Source organism: Euleptes europaea, chromosome 21 (assembly GCF_029931775.1).
Source record: "Euleptes europaea isolate rEulEur1 chromosome 21, rEulEur1.hap1, whole genome shotgun sequence".
Taxonomy (NCBI): Eukaryota; Metazoa; Chordata; class Lepidosauria; order Squamata; family Sphaerodactylidae; genus Euleptes; species Euleptes europaea.
Genome location: NC_079332.1, coordinates 479,176 through 493,974, shown reverse-complemented (window position 1 = coordinate 493,974; position 14,799 = coordinate 479,176). Strand labels below are relative to the sequence as shown.

At 52.9% G+C, this 14,799-nt stretch overlaps 1 protein-coding gene across 1 annotated transcript; it reads left to right on the top strand.

Moving 5' to 3' along the window:
* The first annotated feature begins 4,543 nt into the window (after positions 1–4,543).
* On the top strand, positions 4,544–11,206 carry LOC130492550 (hydroxyacylglutathione hydrolase, mitochondrial). Its single transcript, XM_056866306.1, has 8 exons — positions 4,544–4,676; positions 5,775–5,839; positions 6,432–6,549; positions 7,768–7,876; positions 8,022–8,125; positions 8,911–9,012; positions 9,492–9,571; positions 11,107–11,206. Exons 1-8 carry the CDS (start codon positions 4,572–4,574, stop codon positions 11,204–11,206), a joined length of 783 nt encoding a protein of 260 aa, XP_056722284.1. The 5' UTR covers positions 4,544–4,571.
* The last annotated feature ends 3,593 nt before the right edge of the window (positions 11,207–14,799 follow it).

Sequence of the window (14,799 nt, the reverse complement as noted above, 5' to 3'; positions counted from 1 at the left end):
CAAACCAATGGCAGAGTTGTGAGGAGGCTTCTCAACACCAGCTGATCCTCCCCTCCAGGTTTCTTTTGCAACCTGAAATTCTATCCTGGTAGAGTCCCGTCCCCCTCTCCCCCTTCCCGAGTGTTGGCAAACGCAAAGATGTCTGTGCAATGATTCTGATTCTGTGTCGAGGTCCCTGACTTTGTGTCGAGGTCCACCCGGCGGAGGGCTACAGAAAAGCTCTCACCCCAAAATGGGGTGATCTTCACCCCCTGCCTATTGATCCAGCGTCAGGAGGGGGTGAAGCTGTTTCACTTTTAAGGCCATCGTAATAATTCTTAATGCTTATAAGTGCTCTGAGCATTGTGGAAGCATTTTTATGCCGTTTGGACAATAGTCCTGTAAGGTAGGCTGGTATCATGATGGAAAGGCCTCATGGGGAACAGCTGTCTTTGGCTGTGCGTAACCTTTGCAAGAAGGTGCTGGGGCAAAAGATGCCTGGGAGACTGACTCCCTAATGCCCAGAGGTGCCAACCAATTGGGGTTATATTGTGGGGAAGGGAATGGCCAAAAAGACCCTTCTTCATTATTATTTTGAACTTCTCAGGGCTGATTCCTGCGGGGAGAAACTTGGATGGCATTCCTGTTTTCTCTCCACTCCAGAGCATCCCTAAAGGGAGACACTCTGCACATGCTCTCAGCAAAGTTTTTAATCTGTCTGTCTGGAAGCCTCCCGGGGTGGGTGTGGTAGGGTGTCTGGTTGTATGTCACTAGGGTCCTCTGCAGCGGAACGGGGCCTAATTCTGAGCGAACAGCAAGGTACAGCAAGGCGCTCTGCACACTCTCAGAGGCATTCCTTTTTTTTTTTTTAAGTTGCTTTTTTTCAGAGCTGGCTGTCTGGGGCTCTGTTTCCTGAGACCATTTATGCACGGGAGGTTTTGCCTTGGATTTGCTGTGCTCTACATGCACATTTTCCCCCATCCAAATTCTCAAAACTCTGCAGGGGGGCTTAATTTTTTTTTTAGTTTACAGAATTAGGATGGGGAAAATGTGCTGGAGAGCCAGCGTGGCGTAGTGGTTAAGAACGGTGGTTTGGAGTGGTGGACTCTGATCTGGAGAACGGGGTTTGATTCCCCACTCGTACACACGAAGCCAGCTGGGTGACCTTGGGCAAGTCACACTCAGACGCACCTACCTCGTAGGGTGTCTGTTGTGGGGAGGGGGAGAAAAGGTGATTGTAAGCCGGTTTGATTCTGCCTTAAGTGGCAGAGAAAGTTGGCATATAAAAACCAACTCTTCTTCTGCATGTAGACAGCGGCAAATCCAAAGCTAAATCTCTTGGCCATTTTTGCATGGTCAATTTGGATGCTTGCTCAAAAGCTCTCTTTTAAAATGTGACTTTAAAAAAATGCCTTTTCATGGTCCCCACGCAAAAAGAAGCTCCACTCCCCACCCCCACTCGCCTGCTGCTTTGTTCCTGTTTGAGTAGCCATTCGCATGTGCATAGCTAACGCGCCTCTGTTGTTCTGCACGGTTCCTTGAGGGGGATTCTTAACACCAAAGGTCGGGTTTAAATGGGCTCTTTGGTCATGCGAAGCAGGTCAGCGCCGGCTTCGCAGTCACTTCCCTGGTTCAGCGTGCAAAATTAAAAAAAAAAAAATTAACAAACCACCCTATGCGGGTAATTCAGTCTGGGACGCGCCGCTAATTGTGTGTGTGTGTGTGTGTTAAGTGCCGTCAAGTCGCTTCCGACTCATGGCGACCCTATGAATGAAAGTCCTCCCAAATGTCCTAACTACCATGCAATTACCATGCAGAAACGAGCTTTGCTTCGGGAAGCCCCCGCAGCAGCAGCAGCAGCAGCAGCAGCGCGAGAGGCCGCCGGGGCTGTCTGCCAAAGTCTGGGGCGGAAGGAAGGTGGGAGGGGGTCCGGGGGCGCGCGCGTGGCGCGCATCTGTGCCTCTCCCTGTCCCTGCGCGGTCCCGCCTCCGCCGGGCGCGGAGAGGCCGGTCCCGCGTGCCGGGGAAGCGATTGGCTGGCGGGGCGGGGCAGGGCGGAGGGGCCGGATCCGCCCGCGACCAAACAGAACGCCCGGCTGGCGGTTGTGTAAGCCCCGGGACGACGCCGCCGCCGCCGCCTCGGACCATGGTCTACGCGGGAGGAGGAGGAGGAGGAGGCAGGCTGGGCGCCGCGCTGCTCTTCCTGGGCCTGCGCTCGGGTGAGTGCGCGCTTTCGGCCCTTGGGCCCCCGAGAGCCCCTTGGCACGAGCCAGGCGCGCCTGGCGCGGGGCCACCCTGCCCGGGAGATTTGCAGCGGCGCAGCGGGGCGTCCCGGGACGGGCAGGGCCGCTTTGCAGAACCCTTGGCCAATGCGGCACCCGGCACTGCCCAAAGTAACTGGGGTGGGTGAGTGGGCGGACCAGGCTAGGACGCGTCTGAGCGTGCAGACACGCATCAGAGCGGACCGACTTCCGCGTTTTGGCCCCTCTTCCTTTCCCCTGTTGTTCTGGAAATTATAAGACCGCGCGCCCAGCAGGCTCGAGTCGCTTCTGCGTCGCAAAGGATATTCCTGATTCGATTTCCCCCCTATATTATTAACATTTAATATTTCTGATTTGTAATCTTTTTTTCCCCCTCCCCTTTGGATCCCCCTCCCTCTTCTGGCCAGAGGAACACAAAATTTCTGATGCCTCCCTTTCCTTTCCTGCTCTGGGATCTTTCGCTTTCACCTTGGCCTGCTGGCTGGTGTCTGGAGACCCCCCACTGCTTCCCTGGCGCTGGCCAGCTGTGACGCAGGAGCCAGCTGTGGGTGTCCCCGCCCATCACTGCCTCTAGAGCAGAGCAGGGAGGTGTCCCAACCTGGGCAGCGGGGGGGGGGGGGAAGCCTCTCCCTCCCCGTATCTCCTTGTAGGCCTGGAGATAAGCGTTGGCACAACTGTTCCCTGAAAGCGGATGAGTGGGTGGAGATGGTTGGCCCAGCTGGGCAACCCTGCACAGCTGGGTCAGGGAGGCGGCGAGCACGGAAACAGGCTGTGGGCCAACGTTGCCTGCAAGGTTTTACAGCTGTCAAACTCTGCCCCTTGACGTTGCACCAGGAAGTGATGTCGCTTGAGGTTCATGGCACTCAACAGATGTTTTAGGTGACCCTTCTGGCTGGGATGTGGCCCCTTAGGTGCAAAGTTATGTGTTATGGGATGGGCTGTGGCTCAGTGGTAGAGCCTCTGCTTGGCATGCAGAAGGTGCCAGATTCAATCCCCGGCATCTCCAGTTAAAGGGACCAGGTGATGTGAAAGACCTCTGCCGGAGACCCTGGAGAGCCGCTGCCGGTCTGAGTAGACAATACTGACTTTGATGGACCGAGTGGGGTCTGATTCAGTAGAAGGCAGCTTCATGTGTTCAAGATCCTTTCGGGATTCTTAGCAAAGGATGACAGCTAACCATTAGTGGAGCGTTGTTGTTTTTTAGTTTCGCGAGGTATCAATGCGCACGTTACAACGATCCTGCAAGGGAGGTTGCTCTCTTTCCTGTTAGCACAGATTGGACCTGAAGCTGAGAAGGGAGTGTCACTTTCCCAAGGTCAGACGGTGGGAGTAGGAATCGAACCCCTGGAGCCAGGAAGTCCCTGGTTCACATTTTGCGACCACAATCTCTCTAGGAAGCTGCTTTTTGTGTTTCAGAATCCTCCTGTACAATGGGGATAACTATTTATTTTGGTTGGATTGTTTATTAGCTGCCTTTCTTCTAGGTGGCTGCAAGCCTAGATAAAATACATCAACAGAAGAAGGAAAATTAAAAATCACAATTGGGGGCTGCTAGTAAACTTAACCAGATGCGGTCTTCCATAAAACACTGCTGTCATACCTTTCAAGTATAATATCGGGGCCACTGCGAGCATGCGTGGTGTGCTTTGCGCAGTGTCCTCTGTTGGTAGTGGGTATGTTTCCCCCCACATTTAAAGATTCCTCCCCAAAATGTCTGTGGGATCAGGAAAGAGTCCTTTTGTGCGCATTAAATGCAACCAGGGAAGCACCCCTGGAGGGATAGGGAGGGAGGGGTGAGCGCACGCACAGCTTGGGCGAGAAACAGGTTCTCCGGCTTGGAGCGGCACCTCTGTCAGCAGAGCGCCACCGCGGACGGGGGTTTACTCCTCTGTGATTCAGCACATTTTGGCCCGCAGCGCAGAGGTGGGAGACTTGGCTGGGTGCGGAGACCTCGTATGGCTTATAGCACAGAGTCCTGACACAGCCTTTGCTTCTGCGTTGGGCTGGCCCTTCCTTCAGACCTCGCCTGATTCTTGCATTTCCTGCTGCTTAGTCGTATTCTGCACCTTCCGTACAGGTGACAGTTGAACCGTCGCTGGTCCCAAAATTCTCTGCTATAGCTCTAAGGAAGGTTCCGGCACAGACTCCAGGGTGTAAGGGCTACTCTGCCATCCCCAGTTTGGCCGCTGGGACTCAACTGGGTGCTTTCCCCTGGGCTAAACGTGCTGCCGTTTTTTTCCATCTGTCCTCCGAAGGTCTGCCACAGTTTCGGGCCGGCTTCCTCCATACGGGATTTGAGGGAAGGCCGTCTAAGGTGGTTTCGCAGGCCAACATGAAGGTGGAGATCCTCCCAGCGCTCACGGACAACTACATGTACCTCATCATCGATGAGGATACCAAGCAAGCCGCCATCGTTGATCCGGTGCAGCCCCAGAAGGTATGGGAAGAGGGTCACCTCTGCTTTGCAGGTTCAATTCCCAGCAATCTCCAGTTGAAAGGACAGGGCAGTACGTGATGTGAAAGACCTCTCCGCCTGAGACCCTGGAGAGCTGCTGCCAGTCTGAGTAGACAATACTGATCGGAGGGGCTGCGGCTCAGTGGTAGAGACTCTGCTTGGCATGCAGAAGGTCCCAGGTTCAATCCCCGGCATCTCCAGTTAAAGGGACTAGGCAAGGAGGTGATGTGAAAGACTCTTCTCTGCCTGAGACCCTGGAGAGCCGCTGCCGGTCTGAGTAGACAATACTGATCTTAATAACCAAGGGTCTGATTCAGTATAAGGCCACTTTATGAGTATCCTCTATGATTGGTTGGTTGATGACTACAAAGCAATTCTAAAAAATGCCAGATAATCTGCAGTGGTATAAAAAATCTTTATAAGTGTAATATGTCATGCAGTCACCAGTGTAAGATAGGCAGGTGACATTTGTTTGTGAGATACTACGTCTTTTACCTGTAACCGTTTTTTTTGGTTGTTGTTTTCTTGGATGCTGCCAAAGTGTGGAAAGTTGATATTAATGTGACCAGTTCTAACTCACAAAGTGGGGTCGCTTCCTTTGGTGCAAATGACCTCTGAAGTTCGCTAGGAATGGTGGGAATTAAAAATCACAAGGGGAGGCTGTGGTTCAGTGGTAGAGCATCTGCTCGGCACGCAGAAGCTCCCAGGTTCAATCCTCGGCATCTCCAGTTAGGGATCAGGTAGCAGGTGATGGGAAAGATCTCTGCCTGAGACCCTGGAGAGCAACTGCCAGTCGGAGTAGATAGTACTGACCTTGATGGACCAAGTCTAAGGCAGTGTCACATGTTCATCTGATTGCCGTACCTACTTGCCACAAACAGGGTTGTCCAGAAGGCATTGTTCAAACCAAGGAATGTTCTCAGGTCACGCCTGTGCCAAATGACCAGTTGGGCTTCTTGTGTGGTTATACGTGCCCATTTATGAGTTATGCTTGTTTCCCCAGAGAAGAACTAAAAGGAATTTAATTGCAGCTGAACAACGTGTAAGCATTCATAATGCCCTCTCTTCCTGTCTCTACAGGTTCTGGATGCGGTCAGAAAACACGGGGCGAAGCTCACTACGGTTCTGACTACCCATCACCACTGGTAACCTTTTTTTTTTTTGTCACATGCTTTCTTGTGGCTCTCCCACCCCCCAACCCTTCTAATCTGCCATAAATTACCACAACTAGCAACAGAGGTCAAGCGTACCCACTTTTCTTTTGGGGTGACTGGGGGACACGTCTGCAGTGCCGGTTTTACCTAGTTTTATATCTGTTCTACCATCTATCCGAGGACCCCTGAGAATCTGGGGTTTGGTGTAGGAAAAGGAAGTTCAAATAAAACACTGTCTGTGCCTTTGTAAGGAAGGATTGCCCCCCCCCCCCCCGCATGCTCACGACTGTTTGGAATGAGCTGTGGTTATGAACCAGCTTGAATTTAGTTTCAAAACGAGCTTGAACTTGTGGGCATCTTGGCGGCCAGGGTCTGACCGATCACTGTTCACAGTGGGATTTCCCCATCTGCATGGCACTTGCTTGCCTCGCAGAGGAAACTTGAGGACTGGGGTAGAAGGTAAATTTAGAAATAAAACGGGCGATGCCCGGGGAGTCCTTGAGCGGACAATCGTGGGCTTCGTCAGCGAACCACCTCTTGTGTGTTTTCATCGTCTCCAAAGTCTGCCGTTTTGACCTTCCAGGGACCACGCTGGTGGCAATGAGAAACTGGTAAAGATGGCGCCAGGGTTACAAGTGTACGGGGGAGATAGCAGGGTTGGAGCCCTCAACCAGAGAGTCTCTCATCTAATGTCGTTTCAGGTAAAAAGGGGGAACCCGCGTGCGGCCAGACACTCTGTGAGACTGACGTTCTACCCCAGCGCTGAGGGCGTGCGAGGGCCCTGCACGTGGCCACCATTGTGTCGTGGTTTTTTCCCTTTGCACACGGGGCCCCCGCTGGCTTTGGAACGGCTTTGTGGTCCGTTTATTTAAGCGTGCAACTGGGGAGGGACCCAGTTTTGTTGCAGCTGCCCAAAATGGCTCCTTGCATCGAACGAGTCGAGGGGGGGCTGTTTGCTGCAAACGTGGAGCTGCTGCGGGACGATTGGGGGGGCGGGAGGCGTGGGTCCAGTTCTCTGTCTGAAGCTGGCCTTTGGCAGTCTGTCGTGCACCAAAATCACTAAAAAGGTCCTGGAGAGTCCAAACGTTTCTAGACTCTGGTTTTCTTCTCTTGGCCTGCGAAGTTCCCTCCTGCAGATGAGCCCATATGTTTGGATGAAAGATACCGCATCTGTTGATGCAACCCTCTCTTGACCTCTCCGCCGACAGCCATCCGAGGAAGCCGTGGGCACCTTATGCCAAAATTGCGCTCTCGGCAACAGGCTGACATGTTAATTGACCCACATGCACACAGCCGCTAAAGTGGATGTGGGATAATATCTCCAACAAGATCCATCTCTTTTTCTATGTTTGGTTTCAGTGCTGCTGCATGCAAGCTTCTGAGTTCTATGGGTCTCTTCAGCTAGCATGATGGATGCTTATTGTCCTTTCCTGGGGGGAATAAGGATTGTGCTTCAGAGGGTGGCAAAGCTTCAGGGTCTCAAAGTCCCAGATCCCCAAGAGATTGGTCTTCTCCGTGTTGCCCAATTGGGGAGTGCCCTACACTCTTTGAAACCAACTGCTAGCACCTTTTAATTGTTTTTGCACATGTGAACGGGTGGCTTTTTAGAATTGAAAGAAGATTTGGTCTTGCTGAGTGCGTTTTATGTAATGCCCAAAAAAACCATGTATGCATGTTAAGCGCTGTCAAAGTCACTTTTGACTTATGGCGACCTATGAATTAATGTCCTCCAAAGCGTCCTATCAACAGCCTTGCCTAGGTCTTGCAAACTCCGGCCTTGTCCATGGCTTCCTTTATAGAGTCAATCCATCTCGTGCCGGGCCTTCCTCTTCTCCTCTCTTCTTTTCCTGCTGCTTTCAACTTTTCCTAGCATTATTGTCTTTTCCAGTGAGTCACTGGGGCCCTTCTCTCTGTCCTAGGTGGGCTCCCTCAACGTGAAATGCCTGTCCACCCCCTGCCACACATCTGGACACATCTGCTATCTCGTGACCACGCCCAACAGCTCGGAGGCCCCCGCTGTGTTCACAGGTGAGGCGTCGGGTGGGATTCTGCACACCCTGGCTTCACAGCGGCTTGCTGTGGGCCAGAGGGTCCCAGCCCCTTCCTCTGCCTTGCCCTCCCTGGTGTGAAGCGACATCTAGTGAGCTCTGCTCTCTCTCTCTCTGTCTCCCAGGGGACACCCTCTTCGTGGCCGGCTGTGGGAAGTTCTTTGAAGGGACCCCTGAGGAAATGTACAGGGCCTTGATTGACATCTTGGGACGCCTCCCGCCTGAAACGGTACCACGCCGGCTCTCTCTTTTTGGGTGTGTGTGTGTGTGTGTGTGTGGGACAGTACCTATAGGACAGTAAGAGGTGCTGTGGCTCAGTGGCAGAGCCTCTGCTTGGACACGCAGAAGGTCCCAGGTTCAGCCCAAAGTTCTTTATGGTTTATTGATAAAACTTAGTCACCACGTCAAGTGGTTGACGATATCCAGATGTCAAAAGGGCCAAAAATGCTTTTGTAAAAGATTTTAAAAAATTAAAAACACAAACAAACCCTGATCTATCCAATCTAGGTACCAAAATTATAAAAGTTGAGGATTTTTTGGGGTGAAATCTTCAGTTGCAATAAAAGCCTGAAGCTGGGAACACAGAGTCAGCCACAGAGTGTTCCTGGTGGCCAGGCTCAGGAAGCATGCCCCATAGCTTTGACACCCCCACCTCAGAAGGCCAGGCCCCACATTTCATGTGACTTTATTTAAAACGTTGATGTGCCACCTCTTCAGGGGCCCTTCTGGGCCTCGGCCTGTTCGCCAGACCTCCCTCCTTGATGCCACCCAGAGCGGAGGCTCCTCCGCAGATGCTGGGGGTGGGGGCAAGCGTGGGCATCTGGCGACCACTGAGGGTAGTTCAGCTTGGGGAGGATAGACCTCAGGTCTCAGGTGACCCCTCTCTTAATCTCAGGTGTTCTGTTTCCCAGAATGAGGCAGGAATGGCCGTCTTGTAACTTCAGGGCGGGGGGGGGGGGTCTGTGATTCTTGCTCTCTCTGTGTCCCTCACCCTCCCTCAAATTTCCTCCCTAGAAAGTCTACTGTGGTCACGAATATACCATCAACAACCTGAAATTTGCCCGGCACGTGGAACCCACCAACAGGGCCATCCAGCAGAAGCTGTCTTGGGCAAAGGTGAGTGGGATGGTCCGTCTGCTTCCTTGGGAGGGTTTAAGGGAATTGACCCTCAGCTTGGTGGGGCTGGTCTCCTTCCCCTTGATCGCCACACCTCTGTTTAGCATTCACCTGGGCAAGTGGTCCTTCTCTGCTGGGCACTCGTACGTGACTCTGTAGCCCAAACTAGTACTTCAGTCTGTGAATCTGGCATTTATCCCAAGGCTTTTTTGGAGAGGGCCGTACTCTTGGTCCATGGGGTGGGGGAGGGTATCGCACAGCAGAATCCTAAGCGCAAGAGGGAAATAATTGCCCTACCTGTAGTTGAAATATCTTTTTAAGATACGAGACTTAATTTCAAGATAATTTTAGCATGGGCCCGAAGGTGAATGCTGCTGTGGGTGCCTTCCCGTGTGTTCAGGGGGCTGTGGAAGACCCCTTGGGACCCTCTCTCGGGACCCAAAGCACTTTTTTGACCTCCGCTTTTGTCAATCCCATAGGGCAAATACGACAGTGGCGAGCCCACCATCCCCTCAACCATAGGAGAGGAGTTCACCTACAACCCGTTCATGAGAGTGAGGTGATTGGCTTCTTCTTTCTAGCGGGGAGCTCCGGATGGCGAGGGGAATGGTTGGGTGAGGGGCTTCTGCTTTTGGGGTGTCTGATTGTTGACCGATTGTCTGAAAGAGAGAAGAGGCTTGGGATATCCCTGGAGGACCCCAGCTCTTTTCCAGCAGCTGTTGCTGAGCGGTTAGGTTGTTGGACAAGACCTGGAGAGACGCTTGGTCGAATCCCCTCTGGTCCATCAGAGTTTCCCGAGGGACCTTGGTCCAGTCGCAGTCTCTCTTCTTTGGCCTACCGCACAGGGTGGTCGGGAGGATAAAATATGAAAGGGGATCCAGGTTCCTGTGAGGATTCCCAACCTTCCTGTGCAAACTCCATAAAATCAAAATATTGTCGAAGGCTTTCACGGTCAGAGTTCATTGGTTCTTGTAGGTTATCCGGGCTGTGTAACCATGGTCTTGGAAAGACCACGGTTACACAGCCCGGATAACCTACAAGATCCATAAAATCACTTGCTCAGACTGTCATGCAGAAACAAGGAACTTTATTGGAAGCTTCAGGTAGTACAGGCCTTACACTGGTAAAGTTGCAAGTGAATACAGATTCACAAAGACAGAATTATAACCCCTACAGGGAAGCAGATGTTAAACGTATGTTATGGGAATCTACGAGATAATTGTGCATGGTACAAAACATCAAAGAACTCAGAGCTTGTTAGTACTATCTACCCACCAAGGCCATAGTTGGTGGAAGGGAGTCAGTGAGAGCAAGGGAGGGACGTGGGAAGAGGGAAGAGACATTCCAACCTGGGGCCTGTCAGACGCTGCGCCTGAACCAAGGAAAGGCAAGAGGCCTGGACTGCTTTTATGAGTCCAGGGAGGGGGGGGAAAACATACAAGGCAAAGGCCTTACCCAAGGCAAGGCGTACAGACCCTCACAGTTCCCTTCTCTGAGCTCCCTAGGTTCTCGTTCTCTCTCTCTCTCTCTCTTTCTCTCTCTCAACAAAAATATTTTCGGGTAGGGTATGAGCTTTCGTGAGCCACAGCTCACGTCTTCAGATCACTTCTTCAGGCATTGTGTCATCATTGTGTCCGGTGTCACCAGGGGGGCCCACATTTTGGATCTTATCCGAAGTGAGCAAGCATCATGACAGTGGAAAGAAAAGCCTTGCCGAGCCAGAGGCAAAAAGGCCTAGATAACCCAGAGTGATAATTTCCCACTGCAGCCACTGACAGACATCTCCCTTTCCTCGAACTTTTCTAATTATAAAGGCAGTGAGATGACAAGCCATAATGAACGTTATGGTGCCGAATCGTCATCAGTCTGTCTTCACGGTGCTTGCTTGTAGTACACAGTAGTCTTAATGGTGTGTGTGTGTGTATAACTACATTTTGGGGCGTGGTTGGGCGGGTGCACAAGCATGCTTCGAATCTGGCACAACCTTCTCTGGAAACATGATTATGGGAAGTGCTCGGGATGCAATTGCCTCCCCTGCTTGAGTTTCAGTGACCCGTGCAATCGGTCTTTGTTTTCCCTTCCCCCTTCTTCCAGAGAGGCAACGGTGCAGCAGCACGCCCGGGAAACGGACCCCATCCGGACGATGGGAGCGATCCGGAAGGAGAAAGACAGCTTCCGAGTGCCCAAAGAGTGAATTCGTGACCCCCACCCCCGCTGCAGCTCTGGAAAAATAATACATATATTAATTTAGTTATGGGAGGTCAATTTCTATGTTCTGTTTAAGATTGTTGACATTTAGGAAATATTTTAATTTTGTCTTTAAGAGGAAAAAAAAACTCAAGGCACTTTGTGGTGGGTTGGAGATGTTCTATCAGCTGTTTAAAAGATGTTGAAGTCTGCCTAATCTTCTGTCCCTGGGATTTTAACCGGTATGTAGCAAGAACTTTGTGTGGTTTTCCCCCTCCCTTTTAAAAGCACGGATGAATTCTGGATGGGGGCCCCCAGCCATTGATGTTCTGTAGTGGGGCAAAATTTGGATTGACTCAGGATGTGGTGGATTTCGCCTTCTTATTGAATGCAGAATGCAGCTCTAGGTGTTCTTTTCTTGTTTCTTTCTTTGCAAGAAAGCCCAACACCTGTGTGGCTTGGAACAAACCCTTCTGATGTGGTCCCTTGTGGTGCAGTCCTTGGCTGTATAACTTTGTGTGTGGGTGGTCCTGCTTTCAACAACTCCAAGGGTTTTTTTGGGGGGGTGGGGGGAAGTGAGTCTTTGTCGCTTTGTAGTGAAAGCTTCTCGGACAACCACCTTGAATGAACACACCCGATACCTTGAGCGTGCAAATGCTCATTGGCTTCCCCCAGGAAACAACCAAAATAGCGCTTCTTGGGGCTGTAGAGACTGTTCAGCTGTACAGATCCTTCCAGCTCTCATCCCCTTTGGAAAAGGGCTAGAACCCACTGGCTGGGCCGCTTATTTTTAAAGGTTTCTGTGCGCTTTAAACTACCCCTGTATGCACGGCCAGCATGGATGAGTCCCCCTTGTTCCCTGTTGCACCCAAAACGTTATGTATATAATCTCTTTTAGATGAGCTCAGGCGAAGTGGCCGTGAGGGTTTGGGGTGGGCCTTAAGACGTTGGTGGGCCCCCCTCCCAAAGAAGCCCGGGATGAGGAGGCTGGGTGTTTGGTCTTGCCTCCTCCTGCTGTCACCCCCGGACCGCCCTCGGGGAAGCTACGAAGGGTCCGGGAAAGGCTTGGAGCCTGGACCCCCCCCCAGCCCCATGCGTGGGAGTAGTGGTGTTCAAATACCAATGGCGTCCCGATGCCGTAGCCATTTTGTCTTGGATTGAGAGCAGCTGCCCCCTTGATATATGTCCTTCCAAGTCCAAAGGGGTGGGGCAGGTGGGGCTGCTTGGCCCTTTGAGGTCCTCTTAAAGGAAGAGGTTGGGGTTGTGGGGGGGGTTGAGCTTCTACCTGCATCAGACTGGGAGTGCAGGCAGGAGAAGGTCATGTCTGACCTGTAGGAAACAGCACTGCAGGGAAAGAGGTTCAGAATTCCCCAAGGTGGGGGGAAAGGTTTCCAGTAACCCCCCCCCCACACACAAACACTTGTCACTTGATAGGATACCAGCCAGAATTTTGCCACAAGTCCTGCACTCGGCATTGAGGCAGGGTAGCCCTGTGAACCTGGCCAGAGTGGGAGGAGAGACCACATCTGTGAGATGTTGAAAGGAATGGGCTGTAACCCCCCCACAAGGGGGTGTGGCAGGTGGCAACCTGAAATCGGTGTTGGGAGCCGGTTGAAACAAGACCTCTGTTCTCAATAAACGTATCTTGCACTTCAGTTTGGGTTTGTCATTTAGCTCAAAGCAAGGTCTCCTCCAGAAAAAAGGCTGCTCCCCTGTGAAGAACCTCCGCTACAGACTTGCTTTGGGTGTCTGCTCCTCCTAAGGGAGCCCTGGGATGGGATGGGATGCTGTTTGGGTGATGTTCTTTGGGTACCTTCTGTGCCCCCACCGATGGGAAACTGCCTGCCCCGGCACCCACTGCCAGGCCTGGGGCCACCCTTAGCAAGACATCGCAGCTGCCGGCTGTGCTGGGGACCCCAAGGGGGGCGGGGGAGGGCATTTCCTGGAGTGATTCCCTCCCTTTTTGAAACTCTGGGGAACTCTCTGGGGAGACCAGCATCAGCATCTAGGGGGAAGAGTCTTTGGTGGTGGTGGGGAACATGGAGAATGTGGAGGCACACACACCCCACCTGCTGTGGGCATCTCTTTGAACCAGATGCTTTGATGGGCCCCTGGTTCCAGCCAGAACTGGTGGTTCAGCCGGTGACCAGAGCAAGCCCCCACCCCCTCGAGAAGGCCCCCACCACCTGTGCCAGTTTATAAAGTGCCCCCAGGACTCTTTGTTTTTCAGATGGGGACTACTAGACTTAACTGCCTGTTTGGAAGTTGGCTCTACCCGCAAAAACTCAAGGCCGCATCTCCTGCCCTTAGCCATGGCAGTTTCTTCATTTCACCACCAAATGGCAGCATCTTCTTTCCCTGTCTTAGCCCAGGACGCCACTCAGAGGCAGGGAAGTCGGGGTTGCAGCCTTTTCCCTTGCCTCTTTGGCCATGAATGTCCCCTGGGAGCTCTCAGAGGCACTGCTGTGCCAAAGAGGCAAGGAAAAGGGCTGCAACCCCGACTTCCGGTCCCTGCCGACAGCAGCACCGACTGGCCAAGAAGTCCCCTTGGGAGAATAAGCAGTCGGTGCTGCTGTCGGCAGGGACCGGAAGTCGGGGTTGCAGCCCTTTTCCTTCCTCTTTGGCCAAGAAGTCTCCTTGGGAGAATAAGCAAAGAGGAAGGAAAAGGGCTGCAACCCCGACTTCCGGTCCCTGCCGACAGCAGCACCGACTGCTTATTCTCCCAAGGGGACTTCTTGGCCAAAGAGGAAGGAAAAGGGCTGCAACCCCGACTTCCGGTCCCTGCTGACAGCAGCACCGACTGCTTATTCTCCCAAGGGGACTTCTTGGCCAAAGAGGCAAGGAAAAGGGCTGCAACCCCGACTTCCGGTCCCTGCTGACAGCAGCACCGACTGCTTATTCTCCCAAGGGGACTTCTTGGCCAAAGAGGAAGGAAAAGGGCTGCAACCCCGACTTCCGGTCCCTGCCGACAGCAGCACCGACTGCTTATTCTCCCAAGGGGACTTCTTGGCCAAAGAGGCAAGGAAAAGGGCTGCAACCCCGACTTCCGGTCCCTGCCGACAGCAGCACCGACTGCTTATTCTCCCAAGGGGACTTCTTGGCCAAAGAGGAAGGAAAAGGGCTGCAACCCCGACTTCCGGTCCCTGCCGACAGCAGCACCGACTGCCTATTCTCCCAAGGGGACTTCTTGGCCAAAGAGGCAAGGAAAAGGGCTGCAACCCCGACTTCCGGTCCCTGCCGACAGCAGCACCGACTGCTTATTCTCCCAAGGGGACTTCTTGGCCAAAGAGGCAAGGAAAAGGGCTGCAACCCCGACTTCCGGTCCCTGCCGACAGCAGCACCGACTGCTTATTCTCCCAAGGGGACTTCTTGGCCAAAGAGGAAGGAAAAGGGCTGCAACCCCGACTTCCGGTCCCTGCCGACAGCAGCACCGACTGCCTATTCTCCCAAGGGGACTTCTTGGCCAAAGAGGCAAGGAAAAGGGCTGCAACCCCGACTTCCGGTCCCTGCCGACAGCAGCACCGACTGCTTATTCTCCCAAGGGGACTTCTTGGCCAAAGAGGCAAGGAAAAGGGCTGCAACCCCGACTTCCGGTCCCTG